Source organism: Capricornis sumatraensis, chromosome 19 (genome assembly GCF_032405125.1).
Source record: "Capricornis sumatraensis isolate serow.1 chromosome 19, serow.2, whole genome shotgun sequence".
NCBI lineage: Eukaryota > Metazoa > Chordata > Mammalia > Artiodactyla > Bovidae > Capricornis > Capricornis sumatraensis.
Genome location: NC_091087.1, coordinates 41,044,532 through 41,069,093, shown reverse-complemented (window position 1 = coordinate 41,069,093; position 24,562 = coordinate 41,044,532). Strand labels below are relative to the sequence as shown.

General features: G+C 51.7%; 1 protein-coding gene across 2 annotated transcripts; it reads right to left on the bottom strand.

The window, feature by feature from the left end:
• Positions 1-541: 541 nt before the first annotated feature.
• SCAMP2 (secretory carrier membrane protein 2) lies at positions 542-23,572 on the bottom strand. Of its 2 annotated transcripts, XM_068991031.1 has the most exons (10): positions 23,438-23,572; positions 11,235-11,303; positions 10,716-10,814; positions 10,050-10,178; positions 8,535-8,652; positions 7,895-8,023; positions 7,081-7,240; positions 5,830-5,931; positions 2,301-2,418; positions 542-2,042 (listed from the first exon to the last, which is right to left on the bottom strand). In XM_068991031.1, exons 1-10 carry the CDS (start codon positions 23,492-23,494, stop codon positions 1,908-1,910), a joined length of 1,116 nt encoding a protein of 371 aa, XP_068847132.1. In that variant the 5' UTR covers positions 23,495-23,572; the 3' UTR covers positions 542-1,907. The 2 variants fall into 2 exon arrangements, with proteins under 2 accessions (XP_068847132.1, XP_068847133.1); XM_068991032.1 differs by lacking the exon at positions 10,050-10,178.
• Between the last annotated feature and the right edge of the window lie 990 nt (positions 23,573-24,562).

Sequence of the window (24,562 nt, the reverse complement as noted above, 5' to 3'; positions counted from 1 at the left end):
CTCCTGGGAGCTTCCGCCTTCACCTGCACAGGAAATCAGATGACTCGCCAGTACCCGCAAGATCCATTTGGAGATACTCAGGTCCTTGCAGGCCTAACGGGAATTAGCAGAGGCCAGCGGACGAGGTCCCCCGGGAAATCCCATGCAGGCTGGACAGTATCTTATTAGAGATCGCCCAAGTGAATGGGATAGGAGAGAGAAGCCCCGTTTAAGACGTGGATAGGGTGTGTTCAAAGAGGCCCCTCTCCTCCAAGACCAGCAACTGTGAATGTGGAAGTACTGGAACAAGAAAGTACCATGGAAGAGGACAAGCAATCTCAGTAAGGGGCTCGCCCCCAGGGGTGAGGGACTGAGCCTGCCCAGACTGGCCAGGGAGTAGAGTGACCAGACACAGCACCTTCACTGTCTCTTCTCACCTATGGCTGGCCTGCCTCAGCCCCTACCCTATGAGCCACTCCCAACTTTCCAAATACAGCAGACGTCAGGACCAGTATTGTCTGAAAATGTCTTTTGTTTTTATTTAGGGACAAAATTGAGACATAACATATACATTTGTACACGGAGAAAAAAAATACCAGAAAGGAGTTTACAAAACCTTGGTCACTGCCATCCTCATTCAGTGGCTCTGGGGCTGTGTCAGCTGGCAGCTTCAGGGCTGCCTCCGGGTAGGCCCCAGATGCCCTGGGTTGGACAGCTTTTTGAGAAGTCCCCTCAGTCTACCCACCCACTCCTACCATCTCTGGAGGACAGGATACAGGTTTTAACCTTGAACTCCTAAGCACCCATCAGAGTGACACAGATCCTGGGGAATCCTCAGGACTAGTGGAAGGTGATCTAGGCTCTACTTGGGGAGTATGGGAGAACCCTGGGGGATTAGTCTGGAACCCTCAAAAAGGTGACCTGAAGAATGAAGTTCTGAACTCATTCCCCTTGCCCTCCCTAAGAGTCATACAAGCTAGATACTGCTGATGGTGGGGGGGAGGGATGGGCAAGAGTATGAGGCCAAGCTAAAGGGCAGCTGTTCCTCAGAAAGAGAGGAAATCAAAACAAATAGGGCCAAACAAACCATACCAGGACGATCAGACCCACCCTAATACAAGACTGCCAAAAGCTGGGCAAGACAACTTCGGGTCAGTGTCCTCTATCCCTCTCCATCCCAAAATCCCAACCAACCCCATTGCACATTCAGTAAGTCTAAAGAGGGAAGGGCTTAAGAAGGGCCCCAGAGGGCACCACGTACTGCCCACATCGGGAGGATGCAGGGAGCCTAAAGGGCTAGGAAACTGTTCATTAGAAACATGAGGCAGGACAGAGGCTAGAAGCCCAGAGTTCACCCTAGAGTGATCTGAGGAAGAGCCCAGACTGCAGCTCATCTAAAGGGGAGCCCTTAGGAGGCTCTCAGAGTCTGAGCAGGAGGAAAGGGCAGGACTGTGGAAGTCACAGGCTGGGTCCATGAAGCCAGATTCCGGTCAGGCCTGCTGGGGAGGAGTGGAATCTCAGGACTCCAGCAGAAATAAAACCCCAGGTGGTTGGGCCCAGGACAGCCAGTGATCCCAAGTATGTACGTTTGTGTTTGTATGTGTGTGAGTACATGTGTGTATCTGTGTATGGGAAGAAGAGAACTTCAGTCCCACTGCTTCCAAAGAGACAAAAAAATCCTATCAAACCACCACCAGAGAAGAAAAGACAGCTTTGTTTTTTTTCTCGTGTTAAAAAAAGTCCCTGTCCCTCCCTCCCCTTTCCTCAGGTGGAAGGGAGAGATGGTTGCTGAGGGAGGAAGAAGAGCCACGGGCAAGACCCTCCCCAGGTCTATGCTGGGCATACCCAATGCTTAAGGCACCCATGGAAAGTGCAGCTCAGAAGGCAGGTGAGAGAGAAGGCCAGGGCAGAGGGAGGAATCAGGAGGACTAATTCCCCTGGAACGCTCCTTGGGCAGCAGATGAGGCAGCACTGCGGAAGGTCCTGCTACTGAAGATGCCCTGGGAAAACTCCTCCTGGGCCTGCTGGAAGCTGGCCCCCGTCCTGCGGTACAGGGAGTGCACCTGCAGAAAGAGGCTGTGGTGAGAAAAGTCCACCCGCCTGGGGGCCACCAGCTCATGGGCCCAAGGCAGCCACCATGGACCCCAGCCTGTCTGACCTCCCACCCAGAGCCTTGGAGGAAGCTGCTGGAGCTCTGAGGACCCAGGAGACGCAACTGCTGTAGTGATGAACATCCCCCATGGAGAAAGCAGGAGAGAGGTGCCTACCCCAGGGGCTGGGGCTTCCTTGGGTTTGCAGTTGGCCCAGCACCCACCACTTACCCGCTTCAGGAGGAAGAGTGAGAGCACGGCACAGAGGGTGAAGAAGCCAGCCACCACCATCATGATGACCGACACAGCCAAGTTGTGCTTCATCGTAGACAGGGCTGCAATCCAACCACTGCAAAGGGGGAGGAGGCCGGGGAGAGCATAGTGGGATTAGGCCCCAGAGCTCCCTGTGAGAGGCTCCTCTCCAAGTGGCCACTGTGTGCTGAACACCACCTGGGCATCTCTGGGCAGCACAGAGCCCTGTGGGCCAAAACCTTGGCCTCTGAGGCCAGGCCTCTATAAAGGCCATCAGGCCCCATAATGCCCATAGGGAATCTATGGGCCATGTGAGGCCTGGAAGGGAGGATGTGGCTGCTGCTTTCACAGTTAGGAGTAACAGTGGGTAGAGCCCTTTAGGGGGACAGAGCCCTCCCTCTGGGAAGGAGGATCACTGGCCAACACACTTCATTCATCCTCTCACCTTAGCTCCCCACCCTGCAGCCCAGGGACAGCCCCGCTGTCTCCAGCCAGTCACATCTCCTTCCTGAGCCCCAATGTTCTCATCTACAAAGGGGACATCCTCACATTTTCTGATTTTAAAACTTAATACAAAGCTATAGCTATCAAAACAGTATGGTACTGGCATCAGGATAGACATATATTACAGATCAATGGAATAAAATTGAGAGTCCAGAAACAAATCTATATAGTTATCATCAACTGATTTTAGACAAGTGTGCCAAAACCACTGAATGTTGAAGAATGGCCTCTTCAACAAATGGTGCAGGACAGCTAGATATCCACATACAAAACAACGAAGGTGATCAACACAATATTGTAAAGCAAATATCCTCCAATTAAAAATACATTAAAAAAATTAAAAGAAAAAAAAAAACAATGAAGGTGCACCCTACTTCCACCATATAGAAAAGCTAACTCAAAGCTAACAATAAGAACTAAAACTATTTAGATCTCATTACAATTAAGAACCTTTGATCATCAAATGATATTATCAGGAGTGAAAAACAACATACAGAAAGGAGAAAATTTATAAATTATATACCTGACAAGCAGCTATGCAGTATCCTGAATATATGAAGAATTCAACAGACAATCCAAATACTAAATTAGAAAACAATGTGAATAGATATTTCTCCAAAGAAAATAAGCAAGCAAATAAATGATGGCCAATATCACAATTATTTAGGAAAGAGAAATCAAAATCACGAGTTACCACACTTCTAGACCGGCTATGAAAAGAAAAAAGGAAAAAAAAAGAAAGGAAAATAGTAAGTGTTAGGGAGGATGGACTGGAACCCTCATACACTGCTATTGAGAATGTAAAATAGTTTGGCCTGGACTTCCCTGGTGGTCCAATGGTTAAGAATCCACCTGCCAGCCCAGAGGACACAGGCTCAATCCCTGGTCCAGAAGATTTCACATGCTGTGGGGTAACAACGCCTATGTGCCACAACTCCTGAAGCCCGAGCATTCTAGAGCCCAGGCTCCACAACAAACAGCCACTGCAACAAGAAGTCCACGCACCATAACTAGCGAGCAGCCCCAACTGGCCCAATTAGAGAATGCCCGCAGCAACAAAGACCCAGCACAGCCGAAAATACATACATAAAAAGGTTCAGCCACTGTGGGACCGAGTGGCAGTTCCTTAATAAATTATACATAGAATTACCATAGGACCCAGCAATTCCACCCTCGGATACACACCCTAAAGAACTGAACGCAGGTACTCAAAAACCTATACACAAATGTTCACAGCAGCAAAAAGGTGGAAACCCAAATGTCTATCAGCTGATGAGTGGATAAACATGCAGTATATCTCCAAGAACTATGGAATATTATTTGGTCATAAAATGTAATGAAGTACTAACATGAACTTGAAAATATGATGCTATGTGAAAGAAGCCAGGCACCAAAAGCCAAATGTTAGGCTCAGTGGTAAAGAATCTGCCTGCCAACCCAGGGCACGCAGGTTCAATCCCTGGTCCAAGAAGATTCCACACGCTAAGGAGCAACTAAGCCCATGTGTGCCACGACTACCGAGCCTGTGTTCCAGAGTCCAGGCGCCACATCTGCTGAAGCCTTTGAGTCCTAGAGCCCATGCTCTGCAACGAGAGAAGCCGCTGCAGCGAGAAGCCACACAGGCTGCAGCTAGAGAAAAGCCCGCGCAGCAGTGAAGACCCCGCACAGTCAGAAATAAACACATAAATATAGATATTTTAAAGCCACATACGATTTCATTAAAATGAAATGTCTAGAATAGGCAAATCCAGAGAGGCAGAAACAGCTTAATGGTTGCTACAGGCTCAGTGAATGAGGGAATGAAGAGTGACTGCTTAATGGGCACGGAGTTTCCTTACAATGTGATACAAATGTCACAGTGTGATACAGAATTAGGCAGTGCTGATGTCTGCAGGACACTGTGAATGAACTAAATGCCACTGAATTATACCAAGTGGTTTAAGTGGTAAACAAAATGACAGATTTTATGTTATGCGTATTTTATAATCAGTAACAAAAAAAGGAGGCGGGAGGACATCCACCCAATCCTGGGTGTTCTGAGGTGAGATGAGAAAGACACTGGGAGGCTGGAGGCCTCGGAGCTCAACCAGGCAGACCCAGGCAGGGCAGTGAGGGGCGGAGCAGGACCAGAACTCAAGCCTTCTGGCTCCCAGTCCAGGGTGTAAACAGCAGTTGTTAATCACAGTCTTTTACCAGGATCTCACTGAGGGTAATGAGTAATGAAACTGGGTCACCAGTCAAACAGAAAAGGGGCCAGGTTAGAAATAGCAAGGCAAGAAGGCAGAGCGGAGGAAGGCAGCATGCACTGGCTGCGAGTGTGAGGTGAGTCACCCCTCCCCGCCACTCTGGACTTGCCAGCTCCACTGGAGGGCGGGGACCAAAATAGTGCAGCCCTTCCAGGCTCAGGCTTTCAGCCAAGTGCCAGCCTGACCTTTCTGTAATGTTCCCTGTGCACTGGAGCAGAAAGGAAAACATCAGCCATCAGCTTTTCTCTTTGAGACCAATTCTGAGCTGAGAATTGCAGCAGCCGGGACTCTCAAGCCAGCTGGATGCTCAAGGAGAACAGCCCGAAAGAGCCGATCCTCGAGGGGTGGAGGGCTCCACCTCCTGAGGTTATAGGGCCTCCAGAAAAAGTCGCAGCTCACAGTTTGTAAAGGCCAGGACATCCATGGGCAGCCTCCCAAGCCTCGGGGCTTGTCTGGGGGTGGTAGGAGCAGCCGCAGGCTCTAGGAGGGCATGGCAGGAGAAAAGGACGAGGGGGCCCTGCAGTGCAGGACACAGCCCTGAGAGCCTAAGGATTCAGGCCAACTCCACCCACGACACTCCAGAAAGGGGTGAGCAAGGCGAAACAGTGAGTGGCTACCAGGGAAGAAGTGGAAGGAGGCAGACCCCCGCTGACCCATCACCCCTCTCCCAGCCCATGGTGGAAGATGGGTCATCAGTGGGGCCTTTCTGGGAGCAGGAGAACAGGGCCTAATCCCCTCTGTGCTGTCCCATGTCTCACCTGTCCCCAAGGCTAGGGATGCCGATCAACTGGATGATATAGATTCCTATTTGACAGAAAAATACAAAGAAGAACACGAAGAAGCTGAAAGAGTTGTCAGACCTGTGGAGAGAGGGGGAAATGAGAAGTCACACAAGGGCTTCGGGCTCAGTCCTCATCCTTTTCACTTGCCAGGACACCTTCCTCACTAGGAGACAGGAGGGAGTGTGCCAGAGTAGACAGAGCTCCAGGGGTCAGCCACACTGTCCATGAGGATAGGGACACACAGACACCCTATAATCAAAAAGGACTTCCTTCCGCTGCCTTCCAATTTAAGGGGTCAATGCTTGACTGCTTAAAGAGCTTATAAATAAAGTTGCTCACCCCAAGGACAATGTAAAAAACCTAACAGTCCATTTCCTGAAGTTATTTCCATTTCATTACAGGTAAGAAAATCTAAGCCTGTTATAAAGATAATAAAACTTTAAGAATCAATCTGTAGGCCTGGGTGGAAGAAAAGACATCTAAGGAGTAGGGAACACCAGATAAAACTGGTGTTTTGAGAACTTCCATCTCACCGTGGAGGGCTAGAATACAGTGAGGGTGCAGGTTTTGCCTGCTGACTACATGGGAGGGTTTGGCCACTGCTCCGCCCCCTCTTTCCCAGGACCTGTTGGGCTCCCTGTCTCTCCTCCCTTCTCTTCACTCCCTACTGGGCTCAACTAGGAGTTGAGCATCAACTCCTAGTCTCAATTCCAAAAGTCCTAGTGGTCTGTCAGGTGGATTCATTCATGTCCACAGTACTGGCTCTAGGGCCACTGGTCAAATACTGGCACTCATCGAGGCTCAAGGGTTACTGGGGAGGTGGGGAGAGGGGCAGATATGAGCATGGAGGGATAAAGCTATTGAGAGCTTATCTGACTGTTATCAGACTCTGTCTGGCTATCACAGGCACACAGCCTCTCCCCAGGGACTAAAATCCTACTGAACCAGACAGACTGGGAGCAGGGGGAAGGCAAGAAAGGCTCTTGATTTCCTCTCTGGGTCTCCTGAGCCTGGTCCAAGGATAGGGCCCAGAACAGACCTCTGGTACAACAGAGGAGAAAGCAGCTGCTGATCCCTGCCCGCTCTCGCTAACGGTGGGGATGGGAAAGTGAATTTCCCCACCATTCCATTCTGCTTAAGACTGGGAGGGGGGCCCAGGGCTGATGGGTTTTGACCTGCTACCCGATGCCAGCCATATATTACTCACCCCTGCCCAGCCCCACTCACCTGAAAGCCTTATAGATGGGTCGATACCAACAAAGGAAGGCACACGGGGTGAAGATCACAAACCACAGGATGGAGAGGCCGAAGTCTACTCCCCTGGAGGTGTCGACTAAGAACCAGGCCAGGCAGGCAAGTAGGTTCAGAAACAGTGTCACTGAATGCACTGCGGAAGGAGAGGGGGCCAGAGAGAGAGGCTTGTGCCAAGGTGACCGAAGGCTTCCCCTCTGAGGCAAACCATCCCCTGAAGAGGTCCACGCTGTGAGAGCAGCTGCAGAAATACTAGCGGACCTTGGTCTGTACACAGGCAGGGTGTTCTGAGACCTTAAAACCAGGGAATCTTCAAACTCAGGTTATCCGAGGAATGGCAGTGGAGGGGCGGATACAGATACAAGGGCTGAGCTTTGGGGAATGAAGTCTTTCAGCAGGGTTTCCCCTGCTTGTGGAGAGCCCCCAGTGGAGCTACAAGAAGTCTTCTCTCCTCGCTCCTCATTCCTAGGAGCCGAGGGGACCGTGGAGAGGATAGGCCTTCCCCTAAGGAGGGCTGTTCAGTGCAGGGAGCTCTGTAGGAACTCTGAAGCCTCCGGCTAGTCCCACCCTACCTGACATAGGGTCTAGACTGGCCCTTGGGGATAGGTTCCCAGGATAGGGAGCAGACTGTGGAGGGCCAGTTATGTGGGCAGAAGGCACCCCTCAGCCCAGCCCAGACCAGCCCAGAAAGCGGCTGCAGCCTGCCAGGAGGAGCAACCAGAGCATAGCCAGCACGCTCGAGTCACAGCCCACTTCACCCGGAGCTTGAAGGGGCAAGAGCAAGACTCACGCATCCAGAGATAGTACAGCATCTTGCATATCCGCTGGTAGTCGGCAGGGATCTCTGTGGAGAAGTCCTGATAGAAGCAGGGCTTGACAGGGCACCACACAGGCAGGGGCGGCCAGTTGTTCTCTCTCACTGTGTGGGAAGAGGTGAGGAGGTGAGCCCGGCTTTAGCAGCAGCGTGGCGGGGTACACATGTGGGTCAAGTCCCTGGGCCAAAGCAGGGCTCCCGGCAGGCGCCAGCAGACAGGTCTCAGGGTGTATGGATACAGAGTGGGATGGGGAAAGGATGACGGGACACAGACACCCCTGAGCTCACTCCAATACAATGGACCCCAAATGCACTGGGAAACACAGAGTTTGATGGCCTAAGTGACTACTTTTATTAACAACCAGACCATAAGCACAAGGGGGCATCATCATGGGTAAGGAATCCTGGGACCAAGGCCCCCACTCTAAATTCCAGAGTGGGGAAGGAGTGCAGAAATAATCTACATCTATTAGGACCGAACGGCAAGTCTCCTGACCTTCACCTTACGTGGTGTTCCCCAGGACAATGCCATGACAGAGCTCAGCAAAGCTCTGAGGCTGCCCTGGAACAAGCGGGCTCAGGGAAGTCCTAAGCCAGGTAGCACGGCCTCCCTTACCATGTAAGTTGGCCACTGTGTTCTGAAGCTCCCGCTCCTTCCGCTCCAGCTCGGCTGCTTTCCTGTCCAGTTCTTCCTGCTGCCGGAGCAGGCTTGCCTGGGCTGCAGAGGCCACAGCCTGCAGGGTGCAGAGGAGGTGGAGGGCAGCCAGACACAAAAGACAGTGAGACAGTGTCAGTCTGAGCTGAAGTCGGAGAGGCCCTGCCCCACGCAGGGAGGGCCCAGAGGCAGTCCCAGGCCCAGTGTGTCATGGATACCCAAGACCACCATAGAGAGACCAAGGTGACCTGCCCCCCACCCCCTCCACACCACCTCTGGCCCCTTAGCCATCACCAGGGCTCTCCTCTCCCTTGTATCCCTCAGCTTGAAAGAGATGGGAACTATCCCCATATTGGAGTCATTAAAGTTCAAAGTGACTTTTGAGGTAACAGCAAAGGGAAAAAGACCTCAGAAGGGACCAACCTATAGCCAGAAAGCCAGAGACTCAAGCCTCATTTGAAGAGCATGGAGTGTGCATGAGTGTGTGTGTGTGTGTGTGTGTAGGGGAAACAGTGCAGACCCGCCAGCAGTGAGACAGGAAGGGAGATACTTGAGGGCAGCCTTGTGCGCCCAGAGCCTCGGGATCTATATTTAAGCACTCTCCTCCCACCCAGGAGCTGCCCAGAGGTACAGGTGAACTGTGACCCAGTACCACCCAGCAGCCCTTTAGGCTTGGCTGTGCTTGGCCTTACTTTCATGACGTGCGGAGTCCAAGCTTACCCCTGTCCAGGCAGTGCGGGGAAGGCGCTAGGAGACTACACACGAGGCTGAACAGAGCTGGGCTTGGGCACGGTGTTCCAGCCTAGGGCCCTGCTCCCCTTGTTGGGACCTGGTTCCTCCTAAAGTCTAGGGAACAGGTATCAAACTGGTCCTCTGATGGGGTGACAAGGCAGGCACACCTGCGCATGCGTGTGTGAGCACATACACCACACACACAGCTTCTCCTTCTCCCTCTCTAAAAGGAGTTCTCCAAAGAGTTACGGCTGCCTTCAGGAGGTTTTTCTCTTTGGCGGCGGGGGCGGGGGCAGTGCGGGGGTAGTCTTGGCTCCCTGGCCAGGGACTGAACCCACGCCTCCTACAGTGGGAGTGTGGAGTCTCAACCACTGGGCTGCCAGACAAGTCCCAGGAGGTCAATTTCAGGCAATGGGGGCAGAAGCAGGACCAGAAGTGGCCACACTAGACCACACTGGGGTCCCAGCCTCCTCTCCGCAAGTCTGCAACTTCAGCTGAGTAGGCCCAGGTCCCTACAGCCCACCACTCAGCTAGACAGAAGTCACTCCTGCCTCTAAGTCTCGCCTCACCTCCACAGGGCTCTAGAGCCAGGGGTGGGGCCCAGGGACCCGGGCAGGGGCCGCACGTTCAGAGGAAGCCCAGCCAGACGACAGGAGCAGCCTGGGGCCCACTGGTGCCCACAGCCCAGCTTGGGTGGGCCCCGGGTGCCCTGCCCTCCCTCGTGCTCATCTACTCTTCGCCTACCTTCGGCAGGTCTCGCAGGTAGCTGTCTCTGAGAATACTATCTCCTCCTAGCAGCATCTGCCTCTCTGAGAGCTCGCTCACTGCCAGGAATCTGGTAGGCAGGAACCTGCTGGCCTGTCTAAGCAGGAGCTGCAACACACAACTCCACTGTCGGCCACGCTCACCTGGGGGCCACGAGGAGCGTGGGGTGGGGCTGGGAGGCATGGAGGGGAGTGTCGGGCACAAAGCACACAAGGCTCAGAGTACTGGTGGAGGGACAGAGGGAAGCAGGAAGGCGGGCCAGAATAAACGAGGTTTAAAAAAAAGAAAGGGAGAGCGCGGGGAAGAGAGATTCTGGGCCCTGGGGAAGAGAGAACAAACCAAAGGCCCGAAGAGGATCTGGAAGGACTCAATAGGGGTAAATGCTCTTCCTGCCACCAAGGAGCCTGGCCTGGTGAGTAGAGCTTATTTCAGGTGGTGGTCACGGGGTTAGGGGAGAAGATACAGGTTGGTAGAGCAGACCCTCCACCTGCAAGTGACCAGCTCCCAGGAGATGACCCAGAGGGCCCTGGAAGGGGAGCCCGTGATGAAAGCCCTCTGCCCTCTCCTCAATCTTAGGGCTCAGCCACCAGTCTGGGTGTGTCCCTTTGTGGAAAGGAGAGGCCAAAGGGATCTTGTCAACAGTACCTGGGGGGTTGGCTGGGTGGGCTCCACTGAGGGTTGGAGAACTGCTGGCTGCGAGGGCCCGGGCATCTGTGAGACAGGAACCGTTGTCGCTGCATTTGTCTGCATGGGGCAGAGCGGAGGAGGGAGGTGAGTGGGCCTCCCCCAGTTGGCCACGTAGGGACAGACCCACAGCCGGGAGAGTGATGTGTCCTTGCCCGTTAAGGGCGCTCCCTCTGGGCCTGCCTCCGCAGCTTCGTGGCCAACAAGCCTCAGGTTCTGGGCAATGTGTGGCCTAACCTAGGACCCTGGATCCAGACCTTCCCAACACTGCCTGGCCCTCCTCTTCGGGGAGGAGCCCAGATCATGGATCCTGAGGGGAGAATGGATGGGTTCCTCTTCCATACCCCACCCCACTGAGTTCACATTAGGACTGTCCCTTTAAGGAATAGAACTTCTCTGTCTCTGCCAAGTCTCCTTACCCAGAGATGCCAGCACCACCCAGAGGACCCAGGGACTCAGAAAGAGGGCATGCCCACCAACCTCTGAGAAAGGGTTGAATTCAGCCAAGCCTCCTTGTGGGGCATTGGTCAGCTGGGTCACAGAGGGATCCTGAGAAAGTGAAAAAAGAGTCATCAGACACTGGGGAAAAAGGAGAGTCTTGGTGATGGGGAGGGAGACCACCGTCTCTAGGCCCCTCCTGGGGCTACCTGGCTGAAGTAAGCCTGTTGATGGCCCTTCCTAGAGTGCTGGAGAGCCTCTCCTGAAGGCTCCTGTGCCCAGCCCCTGCCATACCACAACTGCAGTCATTTCTCCCTTGCTGGAAAAGGAGGGCTTCAGCCCAGATGACTTGCCAGAAGAGACCCAGAGCAAGGTTTACATCCTGAGGCCCAGGAAAAGACACCACAGGTGTTCTCTTTGGAGCCCCTGAGAAATTCAAAATGTTTAGGGAATTCCCTGGTGGGCCAATGGCTGGAATTGGCACTTTCATTCCTGGGGCTATGTTCAATCCCTGGTTGAGGAACTAAGATTCCCTAAGCCATGCAGCGTGGCCCTCCCCCACAAAAATAGAAAAGAGATTGAATATGGTTTAGCCTGAAAACTAGTCCAAGCAGTATACACCTGAAGTAAAACAAACTGAAAGGATGTGTTAGCAAGTGGGGAAGTCCACTAGGTTACAGACTGCTTCTGAATGGACCTGACTGCTCTGTGGGACCCAAGTGAGCCAGCAGGGTCTTTTTTTTTTTAAAACAACAACAACAACAACTGTACCACACAGCATGTGGAATCTTAGATCCTTGACCAAGGATTGAACTCTGGCCCTTGGCAGTGACAGCACTGAGTCCTAACCACCGAACCATCAGGGAATTCTGGAACCTATAGGTTTGACTCCAGAGGGGGGTGGAATATAAATGTCCTCACCACTTTATGGCTGCTCTTTACTGGTACTGGCCACTTGCCAGATTCAGCTCCCTCAGAAAAAGGGGAGTCATCTGGGACCCATCAGCCTGCACTGAATGGATCTGGTGTGCCTTGGACACACACGGACACACACGGACACACACACACGCCCGCACACACACACACACACACACACACACACACATTGACTACTTAGAATGAGTTCCTCTAGGATTGCCTTGATTGCCTTTTTTCCTCTAAATTACTTCTTCCTTTAAATTTAACTTTCAGTTTTGAGTCACTTGGTTGACTGTTGAATCAAATGATTCTATGGTTTTACAGGTGGTCTCCTGGAGATGCCAGATGGGATCAGCACAGCCCAAGTACCAATTGCTAACACCTATAAAATAACCCCCACCTCCTAGAGGAGACTCTTAAGAGTTCTTTGGACTTCACCCTCAAAAGTAGCTAAAGAATTCAAATGACAGGTTATCCCAGAAAATCTTCTGCAGTTAGTGAAATTTAGGGTGTAACTAAGAACATTCAGAACACACAGTTTACGTGGGGTGGGCCAGCATGATTATAAAATGACAGTAATTAACGTGTACATGCTCTGTTAGGGAAGACTAAGGGGAAATAGGTATTCAGCCTAGAAAAACATTTCTCAGTGGATTTCCTATGAAGTCAATGTGTCTTGAGCTTAACTTTGAAACAAAGTTAAAAACGTTTTTTAAAAATAAAGTAAAATAAACTGGTTTAAAGTATTTACCTTCAGGGAGGGTTTGTTTTTTTGGTGGGGGAAGCGGGTGGGGGAGGGTGGGTAAATAAGATGGTATGAGTGGATACTTTTCACTTTATAACCTTTCTATACTGTTTTGTTATTTTTATTATTTTACAGAAAGCATTTATTCCTCTCATTTTCTAAAGGACAATTTAAGGTTCTGGAACAAAAACGTGCTGCTGGCTGCCAGTGCTGATTTTATTAAACCATGCACACTTGCGAGGAATACAGATTTGAAGGACTCAGCTGAAATGCCAAGAAAATGATGTTTTTGGATTTTTTTCTCCCCAGATTCTTTTCAAAAAATGCAAAAATGTCCTCAGAACACAGCCTTTCCCCAAGTTTTCATCCTTCCCTTTTCGAGGCCAACCCCTCAGGCTGAGGGCCTCACACAGGGCTCCCTGCCATCCTCTCTAAGGGTGCTGGCCTGGGGCCGGGCTGGGCATCTAACGCAGCTCCTGCACACTCGCACTCCCTTCCCTTCCCCACACAGAACAGGTACGGGGCTCAGGTCCAGCCCAACAGCGACGCCTCTGGGAGAAACAGCTGCCCCCAGACTCTGCCAAGGCCTCAGCGAGGCTCCCCTGTCAGCACAGCTCACCCCTAGTTCCTCACGGCTCATCCAGATGCTCCTGGCCTTCTTGCCAGCATCCCCTCCAGCAGCAAGCCTTCACAGATTGGATTCTTAAACACAGTATTCAAAGTAGACAGACTCTCAGAGACCCAGGCCTCAATTTTCAGACGTAGAAATGGATATTCGCCACCCTGCAGGACTGGCTCCCTTATCTGAACATTTACACAGCCAAGGGTCAGCGCTAAACATGCCTCTCTCTCTTTTTAATATTTGTTTATTTATTTGGTTGTGCCGGATCTCAGTTGTGGCACACAGGATCTTTGGTGCGGCATGTGGGATCTAGTTCCCTGACCAGGGATCGAATCCAGGCTCTCTGCACTGGGAGTTCAGTCTCAGCCACTGGACCACCAGGGAAGTCCCTAAACGTGCCTCTTTCACACATTCTGCCATCTTCACACCGAGGCCATCTGTCCCTAGAGGGCAAGCCTGTGTCTGCAGGGCCCCAGGGCCTGGCCCAGAGCTGGACACACAGCCTCAACCCACTTCCTGTCTCCCCCGCACCCCACCCAGTCTCCTCCGCAAAGAGGCAATGTGGCCGTGTCCTTTCTGCTGGACACCATCCTTGCCAGGTGGCTCCTGCAATTTGGACAAAGTGACAAGGTGAGGCTCGAGAGGCCAGTTGGAGGAACTGGCCTTGAGGTTTTTTGTTGGCTGAACGACTAGCAGATTTCTCCCAGAATTACTGGGCTGGCTTCCTGCAAGAGAGATCTAGGGCTCGGTATCTGCTCCCCTTTCAGACTCCACAGACATCAAGTCACAGCCCAGTAAGTGAGCAGAAGTCACTGAAACCAGATCCACTGTCCAAGGGACAGGTTACTCGAGTCGGTCACTACAGGACAAGGGCAGAGGGGCAGCCGTGGTAGCAGTGTCAGGAGCCAGCATACCTGCTTGGCTGAGCTGTACACCTTAAACAGGCAGCCTCCATACCTGTGAAGGGATGTCATTTTCTTACCAAGGTTAGCCAGAAGAGGATTCTGGCGGGTGGGGGTACTGATCACCCTGTCCAAACTGACCCCCCTTCTTTTCTCAACAATCTTAAGGACTTGGCCCTGGGCCCCTAATCAGGCTCACCACAAACAAATCCTGCCTCCTCTAGCAGGCTGTACACCGCGGCCAGCTGCCTCTGTGTCTAGTTCATACTTCTGGCTCCTAGTGCTTGGTGGAGGGCCTGATGCAAGCAGAAGCTCGGGTATGTCTGGAATAAGGACTGCAGGCTGACGGCCCTTCTCTGCTTTCTCTACGAGGTACTGCCCAAGTGCCAAGGCACAGAGAAGGGGAGGGCCGCCTGCATCAGAGCAGCAGCCCCAGGGGCTAGAAGGAGTCTGCTTGGGGAAAGGAGCCTGGGACACTCTGGGAGACACGGGTGCTTTCCATCTGAAGAGGACCTAGGCACTTTCTGACAGATGTGTGTGGTTTCAAGAGAGACTGAGGCCCAGTGAGAGAGCAAGGGAGAAGGGACAGACACGGGAGCTGACATGCAGAGTGTCCACCATGCGCAGGATCGTCACACAGTGCTGCTGCTGCTGGTCATCCCAGAACTGGCCACTGTGCCACACCACCGGAAAAGAAGGCTCTCCCAGCCTTTCTCAACCTGGGTCCTTAAGAGAGTCAAGCCCCACTGCCCCAAGCCATCCACTGTCTGCAACGACCTGCCTTCTTTCCTGTGTATTAGAACAGTCCTGGTGATGTTCCATCCTCGGGAAAATGGAGAAAACAGTAGTTCCAGTCAGCTTCTGTGTTTTGTGGCTCAGCTGAGGAGCCCTGGCTGAGAAAAGCTACAACCCACCTCCTCATTCAACCTTACAACCACCCTGTGAAGGAGGAGTATGAGGATGAAGAAAGGCCCAGCTCAGAGAGAGGAAGACCTCAGGGACTGTAGTGGTTGAGCCCAATTTTGAATCCAAGTCTGTCTTTCTCCAAAAACACAAGTGATAAACCCACATGGGGCAGTCTCCCCAAAGCCTGGCTCAGGAACTGACCAACAGAAGGTGCTCGGTCAACACGGGGTTGAAGGGTCAGACAGGACGACTGGGGCCGCTCGGCTATTTGTTCCTGAACTTCAGAGCAGTCCTTCTGGGAGAACACCCTTGGAAGGACACTGGCAGAGAATCTTGTGAGTCAGGACCACACTGACTGGCCTGAATGAGGACCATCAGCTTTCCCTTCGAGTCACAAATAAGCCAATGGCAGCAATCTTCCTTCCCACTCACCAAGCATCAGCCAGCTCGTAAGTGGGTCAAGCATTTAACAGCATGGTGACAGCTAAGTCTCACCTACCAAGAAGTAAGCTGACACCCCCTCAGCGCCCAAAGGACTCAACCGGCTCACGCCCGTGACTGAATTCCTAACAAGGAGAATGCGCCTGGTCGCAGTTCCTTTCATGCAGTGAGCAGCCACACATAAGGTGAGGGATACACTGAGAGAAACAGGGTGCAGCTCCCTTCAGGAGACCATAGTCTGGGAGCTGAGACAAGCGCACACAGCACGAGCGGCCGTGGGAGGGGAGAGGAGGCCGGGCGCGCTCGGAGGAAGGCGAGCACACACCCAGTCGGGTAAGCTCGGGCCATACAGCTCCGGGGCAGGGGGCACTTGGTAGAGCTGGGCTGTGAGGACTGAGAAAACGAGGCGGTACAGCTGGGCTGTAGTTCTGCTGCCGGGGGTAGGGGTGGGGCGGGGGAGGGCCTTGAAAAACATGCTTGTTTCCACTGGTTTGGCAACCCCTTTCCACACATCTCCCAGGTCTCGGCTGTGCTCGAGTTTACAGCGACTTTTCCTTGCTTTCCCACCCTCCACTCCACCCAGGCTCCCAATGTGAGGTTTATTTCAGGCTTCAAATAAACACGTTAAATAAATACCTCATAGACTAAAAAACAAAACCAAAACTTGGCCACTCCCTCTGCGAGGCAAAGAGTCACCACTACTTTGGATCGTCTGTGAAGTCCTGTTTGCTTTAGTGACCAGGCTGTGTCACAGCACAAGAAGGAGCGGTCATCCCCAGGCTGGCTGGCTGGGTCCCAGGCGAACGAGGCGCCACAGTTAACCTTGGTTTCTCTGAGCAACGGCCCGAGAAGCCATCCAAAGGAAACATGACAAAAACATGTGAAAATCTGTATCTGCAAAAGTATTCACTGCACTGGCATTTACAACAGGGGAGAAAAAAGCAGGGAACAACTTAAGTACCCAGCGACAGTGAGCTCCAGTACGTTTCGGTGCACATCCCCTCAGTGGCCTAAACAGTCACTAAAAATCACTGTTATGAACACAGGGCAGCATTACAGAAACAGCTTGGTTATACGAGTATCAAATGACGATTCCATCAGAAGTACTCACAACAGAAAACACATCAAAACAACAATGGCTGCAAAACACTAGGAGAAACAGGGATGGTTTAATTTGTTTTCCAAATTTTCTATAATGTGATTATGTTATGTTTATGTTAAACAAATACATACACACTTCTTTTTTAACAAGAGAGCCTGAGAACCCATCAAATGAGCAAGGTGCACCTTGGGGCCTCCCTCTCTGCCACAGCAGCGATGTACAGACGCTCCCAGAAAAGGGTCCAAGTCCCTGGCCTGGCATTGAGGCGCTCCATGACCTGGCAGCAGCTTTTCTCCAGGTGCAGCCTGTTCCCCATCAAATGGAGGCCCCTGCCCTCTCCTTCCACCGCGGTCTCTCTACTCCCTACACAAACCATTCCACACCAGCGCACGGTGAGGGTACCAAGAAAAGGCCTTGGTTCCTGCCCTCAAGAAGCAAATAGCACAGAGAACACAACAGAAGCCAGGGCAAGAAGTGACAGCATGTGACCAGTGCTGAATAAGGGCACAGGCAAAGGGCTCGCAGAAGAGGGAGTGAAGAGGTTGTCTGGAGACTCGGGGAAGGCTTCTCTGAGGTGGCATCTGAGCTGGATCTCAAGAGAGGAAAGAAATTAAGCAAGCACTCAAGAGGGAGAGGAGAAAAGCATGTGCAAAGACATGGGATCTTTAAAAAGACCTTGCATACGTTCAGTGAGGAGGATCAGGAGACTACAGAGCAAAGTGTATATACAGAGAGAGGAGCACCAGGGACCCAACCTGAAGATGGCTGGGCCAGACTGCAGGCTGTGGCAATGGGGGCAACAAGAGATTGTGCAAAGCCTGTGCGTTCAGTCATATCCAACTCTTTGTGACCCCATGGACTGTAGCCCACCAGGCTTCTCTGTCCCTGTGGGTTGCTATTTCCTTCTCTGGGGGATCTACCCGACCCTGGGATTGAACCTGTATCTCTTGCGCTTCCTAAACTGACAGGTGGATTTTTACCACCACGCCACCTGGGAAGCCCTCAGAGGTCGTGAGCAGTGATCATCTCTGCCAGCAGCGAGGAGAGCGCAGTGCTCAGGGAAGGAGGATGGCAGGAAGACTGCCGGGGACACAGAGTCCACATGGGTGACAGTGAGGCCTGAGCTAAGGGATGACACAGGGGATGGAGAAGAGCGAACGGGCTCCGGAGGCCCTCCTCAGGTAGCCGCTCCAGGCTTGACCACTCCACAGGGTGGTCAGGGAATAGAGTTACTGCAGGACAGGGACACAGGGGAGGGGAAGGGGGGGGAAGGGGCGGAGTAACCGAGGCTGCCAGCTCGGGGGACCTGCAAACAGTGCCACCACTGAGCACGACAGGCGGTCATGGGAGAAGAGAAAAGGATTTTCAGGGGCGGGTGTGTGGGGGCAGGGAGAGGATCTGGGAAGGTATTGATTCGCATCAGAGAGACTGAGAAAATGCATCTGGGTGGAATGGGCGGAAATGTCCAGGTAAGAGCTGGAAATACTGGTTTGGAGCTCAGGAGAAGGTGAGGGCTAGAGCTCTAGATCTCAGACCACTGGAATGTGGATGCTACTCTGAAGCCATGAAAGTGGGAGGACTTACTCAGAGAGGTACACACTGAGAACAAAGTCAAGGACAGAACTCTAGGACACCCCCAAATGCAGGAGACAAGAAGAGAAAACAGGCAGAAGGAGGTCAGAGTTATCAGTATAAAGAGGCCAAGGACAGAGAGAACTTCCAGGAGACTGGTCAGACAAGCTGGTGCACCACAAGCAGCAGACCCATCATGGGCCCACAGATCCCAGAGAGTCCACAAGAGTGAGGTGGCGCGGGGGGCGTGGAGCTGAGAGTGTGCGGAAGTGACTTAAGTTGGTGCTCCTTCACCTGGAGTACCTTCTCGTGCCATAGGCTTTCTGCTCCCAGGACCTCCTACCACAGGACTCTGCCCCGTTCTCCCTCAGATCCCTCACAGGCCCTTTTGGCGAGTTCTGACTGCCCTTATCACATCAGGACATGCTGTCAGGATAAGCGAGCATTTCTTAGCTCTCCTGTCAAATTAGAAGCTCTAGCGGGCCATGTGCCCACTTATCCTGGTCTCCTGCACAGGCCTCAGAGCAGCAGGGGCTCAGTGATGTGCATGAGTGTGTCAGCATCTCATAGGAGCACTGCTGGACGGGTCACATCTTGCGAATTTATGTGCACGGCACTCTTCTCTGGACCAGCAGCAAATACCCCTTGTTTGTCCTGGTTAAATATTACCATTTCTCTGAACCCAGGATTGTCCTACTCCAAACGGCTCCAAAGAAAACTTAATAGACATGTAGGGTCAAAGTTCAGCTGTATCACTGGCCAAGGGCTTTCTAACACCCAGACTACCTCCAGATGCAACTATTAAGGCAAAAATACCTTCCCACCCCAACCTGGGCAGCTGCCTGGAGTCAGTTAAACTGTATGAACCTTGCCATTTTCAAGTTTCTTGAGACAATGCTCCTGTTCCCAGGAGCAAGTTCTACCAGGTCCAATGGGGGGTTCTGAGAATTCCCAAAGCTACAGTCAAACTGAAGTCCACCCTCTCAGGGAAGTGACACAGCCCTCAGTGTCTCTGCAGGGAACTTCATGTGACTGTTCACGCCCAAATCACGTTTCTGCCACCACTTTCTCCTCCCACAGGAGAGAAATGTCTTAAATCCTTGGGAAGCAGCCATACCACCAAGATTATCTTTTAACTGCAAGGAGACAAGGTGTGAAAGTGATATGGTGTGATTTGGCAACTCATGAACGCTGAAAGGTTTTCTCTGTTTGGAACCACCAGCTAGTTCGCTCCCAGATCAATGTCGACTGCCTGGGGTAACCTAACAGAAACAGCAAGCAGCAAAGCAGCCCAGGCATTTGCTGGGGTCTGCTGTTTTTCAGTGGACTGCTGAAAGAGAAAATGGGGAGGACCACGCCCATCTGGAGCCCTCAACCTCTCCATCACCCGGCATCACACTTTCTGAGAAACTTTTGGGAACAGACATGCTGGAATCAATAGAAAGCAGAATACCCAGATGGTACACAGCAGATGCACCATAATGCACAGAGGGATTAGGGAGTGCCAGGGGAGGTTGGGAAACCAGCCACTCTCGGCTTGCACTTTCCTGCTTCCTCCTAGGAGTTTGGTAAAAAACCTCTGCTGCACTCTTGTGACAACTTTCCACTTACAGTCTGACTCTGCATGAAGTTTTCAAATAATTCCACTATAACCGTACAAAAGGAGGAGGTCATAAAAGCCCACAGCCACAGTTCAAGTATAAGGAAGTCAATCTAAAAGCACACCAGGAGCTTCAGGGGATATTGCAAGAGTTAGAAGAAGGATTCCATGGTTGCCAAACTCTGAGAAAGGCTGGATCAAACAAAGTTGGGCAAATATCTTTACTGCAGGATTTCTCAGAGCCTTTAACAAATGAACGAGCCTGGTCAACCTTCAGGAAAATGATTCCTGACTTTATTTGACCACAGAACCCTGAGCACCTTTCAGGACTGGCATTACTCAGAAAACATGCTATATTAAAATATCATCTAGCGCAATACAGGAGATTTCCTGGTGGCTCAGTGGGGAAGAGCCCATCTGCCTGTGCAGAGGACAAGGATTCAATCCCTGGATCTGGAAGACACCACATGCCATGAGGCAACCAGGCCCACGTGCCGAGCAACTATTGAGTCTGCGTTCTAGAATCCATGCTTCTCAACAAGAGAAGCCACCACAATGAAAAGCCCAAGCACCGCCACAAAGAGTAGCCAATGCACAGCAATAAAGATCCAGAGCAACCAAAAATAAATAAATCTTAAAAAAAAAAAAGGCACAATACAATCCATATTATTCCAGCCCCACACACCGAAAAACAACAAAAAAGCTCACTTAATTTGTTACTTTCATCCTTACCAGTACTCTCATTTTAAAAATGGTAACAGTGGTGATGATGTTACATTCTTTTCTTAGCTGGCCTAAGTAACTGCCAGAGCAGTTTAAAATCTTTAGAACAGCACTAACCAGAGAAGACAGTCCAGATCTGAGTCCCTTCCTGCTTCAATTAGCTAGTGACTCTGGCATGTCCCATCCTCACTGCATTCTTGGTTTCTCATGTCTAAACTGAAAGGGTTAGAAGAGATTTCTGAGGATGTTCCCAGCTCTAAAAATCCACCATGGAACTCCGAACACTAAGTATATTTTCGTAAACCACCATGGAGAGAAGGGGAAAAAAAAAAGACTCCTGAAGGCCGGTTAGGTGTGAGTTTCTGGGTCTATAGCCTCTCCACCTTCTCTCTTCTGAGCTCTGTGCCAACACCCTAAGTAAATGAAGCTGGGCTCACACCCAGCCCCCCAAGGGCTGTGCCTTCCCAGTGTCCCAGCCCTGGAAGTCAGAGAAGCGGAAACCACTATCACAAGGAGAGGGAGGGCAGCTCTCCAGGAAAAGAAGTTTGGGGGCCTCACACCCAAAGCTCCTTCTCCCTCCACAGCTGTGCGCCAAGAGGAAAAACCCAGCGCAGAGTCAGGAGGAGCAGAATCGCAGCCAACTGGCTCTCGCCTTCCCCCACAGGCTTCCCCACCAGATGTTACTCTTTACAGGACCACAACTGCTTCCTGTCCTGCCATATCCTGGGGCTGCCTGATGGACAGACTATCTTGCTTCAGTGCAGAAGTTACTTCTACCACAGTTTGCACAATCATTTCTGGGGTTGGAGATGTGGTTTAAGACTTTCAAGCTGCTATTAATACAGGGCAAAATTTAGGCCAATTATCTAGCCCACTGCTAGCCCTGAAGACAAGCTCTCTGCATCTCTGGAAATCTGACTGCCCCTTTCGGATACCAGTAGACATTTGATTTCTGATTCTGACAGTACAAAAAAAGAAAGAAAAAGGCACATCATTACACAGCACACATACCAAAAGGCTTCTGAAAGTGAAGTCGCTCAGTCATGTCCTTGACTCTTTGCAACCCCAAGGACTGTAGCCTACCAGGCTTCTCCGTCCATGGGATTTTCCAGGCAAGAATACTGGAGTGGGTTACCATTTCCTTCTCCAGGAGATCTTCCCAACCCAGGGACTGAACCCGAGTCTCCCCCATTGTAGGCAGACGCTTTAACGTCTGAGCCACCCGAACTCCAGTATCATGCAGCAGTTTTGTAACTAAAGCAAAACAGTTATCTGAAGACAATGGCACAGAAGAAAAAAAAAAGCAAACGTCCTTTCTTTACTCAAATAGAGATTACTGCATTACATAAAAGATAACATCCTCCAAACAGTTCTGTCAAGAAGCATGAAGTTACTAGAGGAATGTTAGGAATTCCCTGATGCTACCAAGCTATCAAAATTTGCCTCAAGGGCTCCCACTGGCTAAGTCACCTTAAAACCAAGAAAGAGATGTAAAATATTCACTCTCTGACATTCATTCTAGTCTCTTTTGTGTTTATTCTGACCCTTGAAAGAAAGGATTCAAGGTGGAAAAGCTCATGCTGTGTCTTGCAGGAAGGACTCCCTCCAAGGACTTCCCCTACACCTGCAGGAAACTTTAAAGTTGCCAATGACCAAAATAATGAACAAGCAGGAAGAGTTCACATGCCTGGTGACATCCTGACAAAGCAGAAAGCTCGAGGCTCATAAATCGCTAGTCAGCACAAGCAAGCTTCCCTAGAACTGGTTTTGAGCATACACAAAACAAGAGGTACCGGAGCTTTCGAGTTAAAGGAGTCCCAACCCCTCATCATGGAAAAGAATAACCCTATGCTCTCAGCTCAAAGGTGGGAAGGTTTTGGCTTTTATTTAATTTTTTTTAAGGTTTTGGCTTTTAAAAGGAAGTCTCTTCTTCCTTGGGCAATTGTTAAAAAGTCAGACCAGCTCATAGATCAGTGCATCTCATCTACCCTGCCACCACACACAGGTCCATCAGACCAACATTCCTTGCACTTCAAGTCCCTCAGAGGCTCCTCACTTCTCCTCCCCCTCTACCCTGGGCTCTCTCATCTAGCCAGAGCCCAGTCAAAACTAGATCCATGGCCAAGGTGTGTAATTGTCATCAAGGCCATATTTCAACTTGGGTTACCAGCCTTCCCTTTCTGACAAATCTCAGGGGCTCTCCTATATCTTATAGACTAGTTGGCTGTGTGTGTGTTGCGGGGGATGGTCTTGGGATTTTCTCACATTTCTCCATCCCTCTACAGGCTTCCACCTCCTCATTATGTTGCTGTCACCCTCTCTCCTAAAGTGATTCAAGGCTAGCGTCTCCCCAAGACTGCGGGATGTGGCAGTCACACTTTCCCCTCAGGTGAAGTCGCTTCTCTCCCTGAAGCTGGGGGCTTCCCTGATCCTGTGCGCCTGTCCCCTTCCCCAGCGGTATCCAGTTAGAAGGGCTACGTTCCTGGGAGCTAGACAGTCCCACCCTTTTCCCAGAGTACAGCGCCCCGCCCCCTCCGCTGTTCCACCTGCTGCTAGTCCCGCCCGCCAGGCGCTACGATAGGACAACCCTCGAAGCCCGCTCTCCCATTGGGCAGACAGCCCGTCCCTCCTACGCCATGTCTCCCGGCTCTGGCGAAAGAGGCCCGGGCGGCGGCCTTCGGGCACTGGACAGAGCTGTAAGATGAGGGCTCTACCTGGAAGGGGTTTACGTCCACTGGGTCCGCGAAGGGGTTGGTATCGAAGGACGACATGGCGGTCGGGGGCCGACGAGCGAGCTCCGAGAGCGTTTCTGCCTCCGGGCACCCAGACCCAGCGGCGCTCTCCGTGCTGACCCTCCACTTCCGGGAGCGAGGCGGCCGTTCTGGCGCAGGCGCAACGCCCTCCCAGAGGGGCGTGGTCGTGTGACATCACAGAAGTCCGCTCCGCCCTCCTGCCCAACCCACTGTGGAGCCTGGTGGTCATTCACTTCCCTCTGCTTGCTTATTCCTTGTGTCTGTGCTCCAGTGGTCGGCGAGGCACCGAGGAACTTGGGAGACGGAGGAGGGGCTGGAGCCGTTCCCAGCTGCCTCTCCGTCAGATAGGTTACAACACTGTGTTAGAAACTCCTCAAAGTAAACTCCCAAAAGTGGGGCTGGAAACTTAACCCCTTCAGCTTTCTTGGAGGGCAAGTTTGGGAAATACTCCCTGGTTCGGGCAGGGGACAGGAGTTCCAGCCAACGCGGGGAGTGGGGAGTGGAATTCCGACTCAGGGGACTTCGCCAAGCTAGGAAAGGGTTCTTTTGGTAGGGGCCGAGCAGAGAGGATCTTTTCGAAAGAATGGACTGTGCAGCTGTCCCCCATACTAGCTGAGCCCTGCCTCTCTTAGGCCTTGACCCCCGACGTCAAGTTTTATCGTCTTAGGCCTGAGGATCCCTGAGCTCAGACAGGTTTAGGGCCTGAGCTGGGATTAACCTGGGCATCCAGCATTTATTAAATGAATGAGGGAGTTCAGCAATAGAGCCATCAGTATGTGGAAGATGGCTGACTCATTCCCCACAAACTCAGGTTATTTATTCATGTCTTTGTGCATTTCTGCTGTAACTGAGTCCAGCCACTCCTCCATACCTTACCCTGGACAAGTACAGGGCTGCTAATTGGTCTTTTGTTGTTCATGTTGTAACCAGAGATTCATTCAAATGGGGCAAAATCACTATGGAACTTTGAAATCTTTCAGTTACTTTCCATAAAGGTCCATATTCTTAGTTTGACCTCTAAGACTTGTAATATCTACCCTTCACCTATCAATCCTTCCCATTCCTTCTTGTGCCTTCCCCTCCACT

What these genes read in the sequence shown, in the direction of transcription:
- SCAMP2 (XM_068991031.1), bottom strand. Translation starts at nt 23,494, where the DNA reads ATGTCGTCCTTCGATACCAACCCCTTCGCGGACCCAGTGGACGTAAAC. An exon ending in CCCATCTATAAGGCTTTCAG is followed by an intron (nt 5,932 to 7,080) that starts GTGAGTGGGGCT and finishes CTCTCTCCACAG; the next exon opens with GTCTGACAACTCTTTCAGCT. An exon ending in ATCCCTAGCCTTGGGGACAG is followed by an intron (nt 2,419 to 5,829) that starts GTGAGACATGGG and finishes CCCCCTTTGCAG; the next exon opens with TGGTTGGATTGCAGCCCTGT.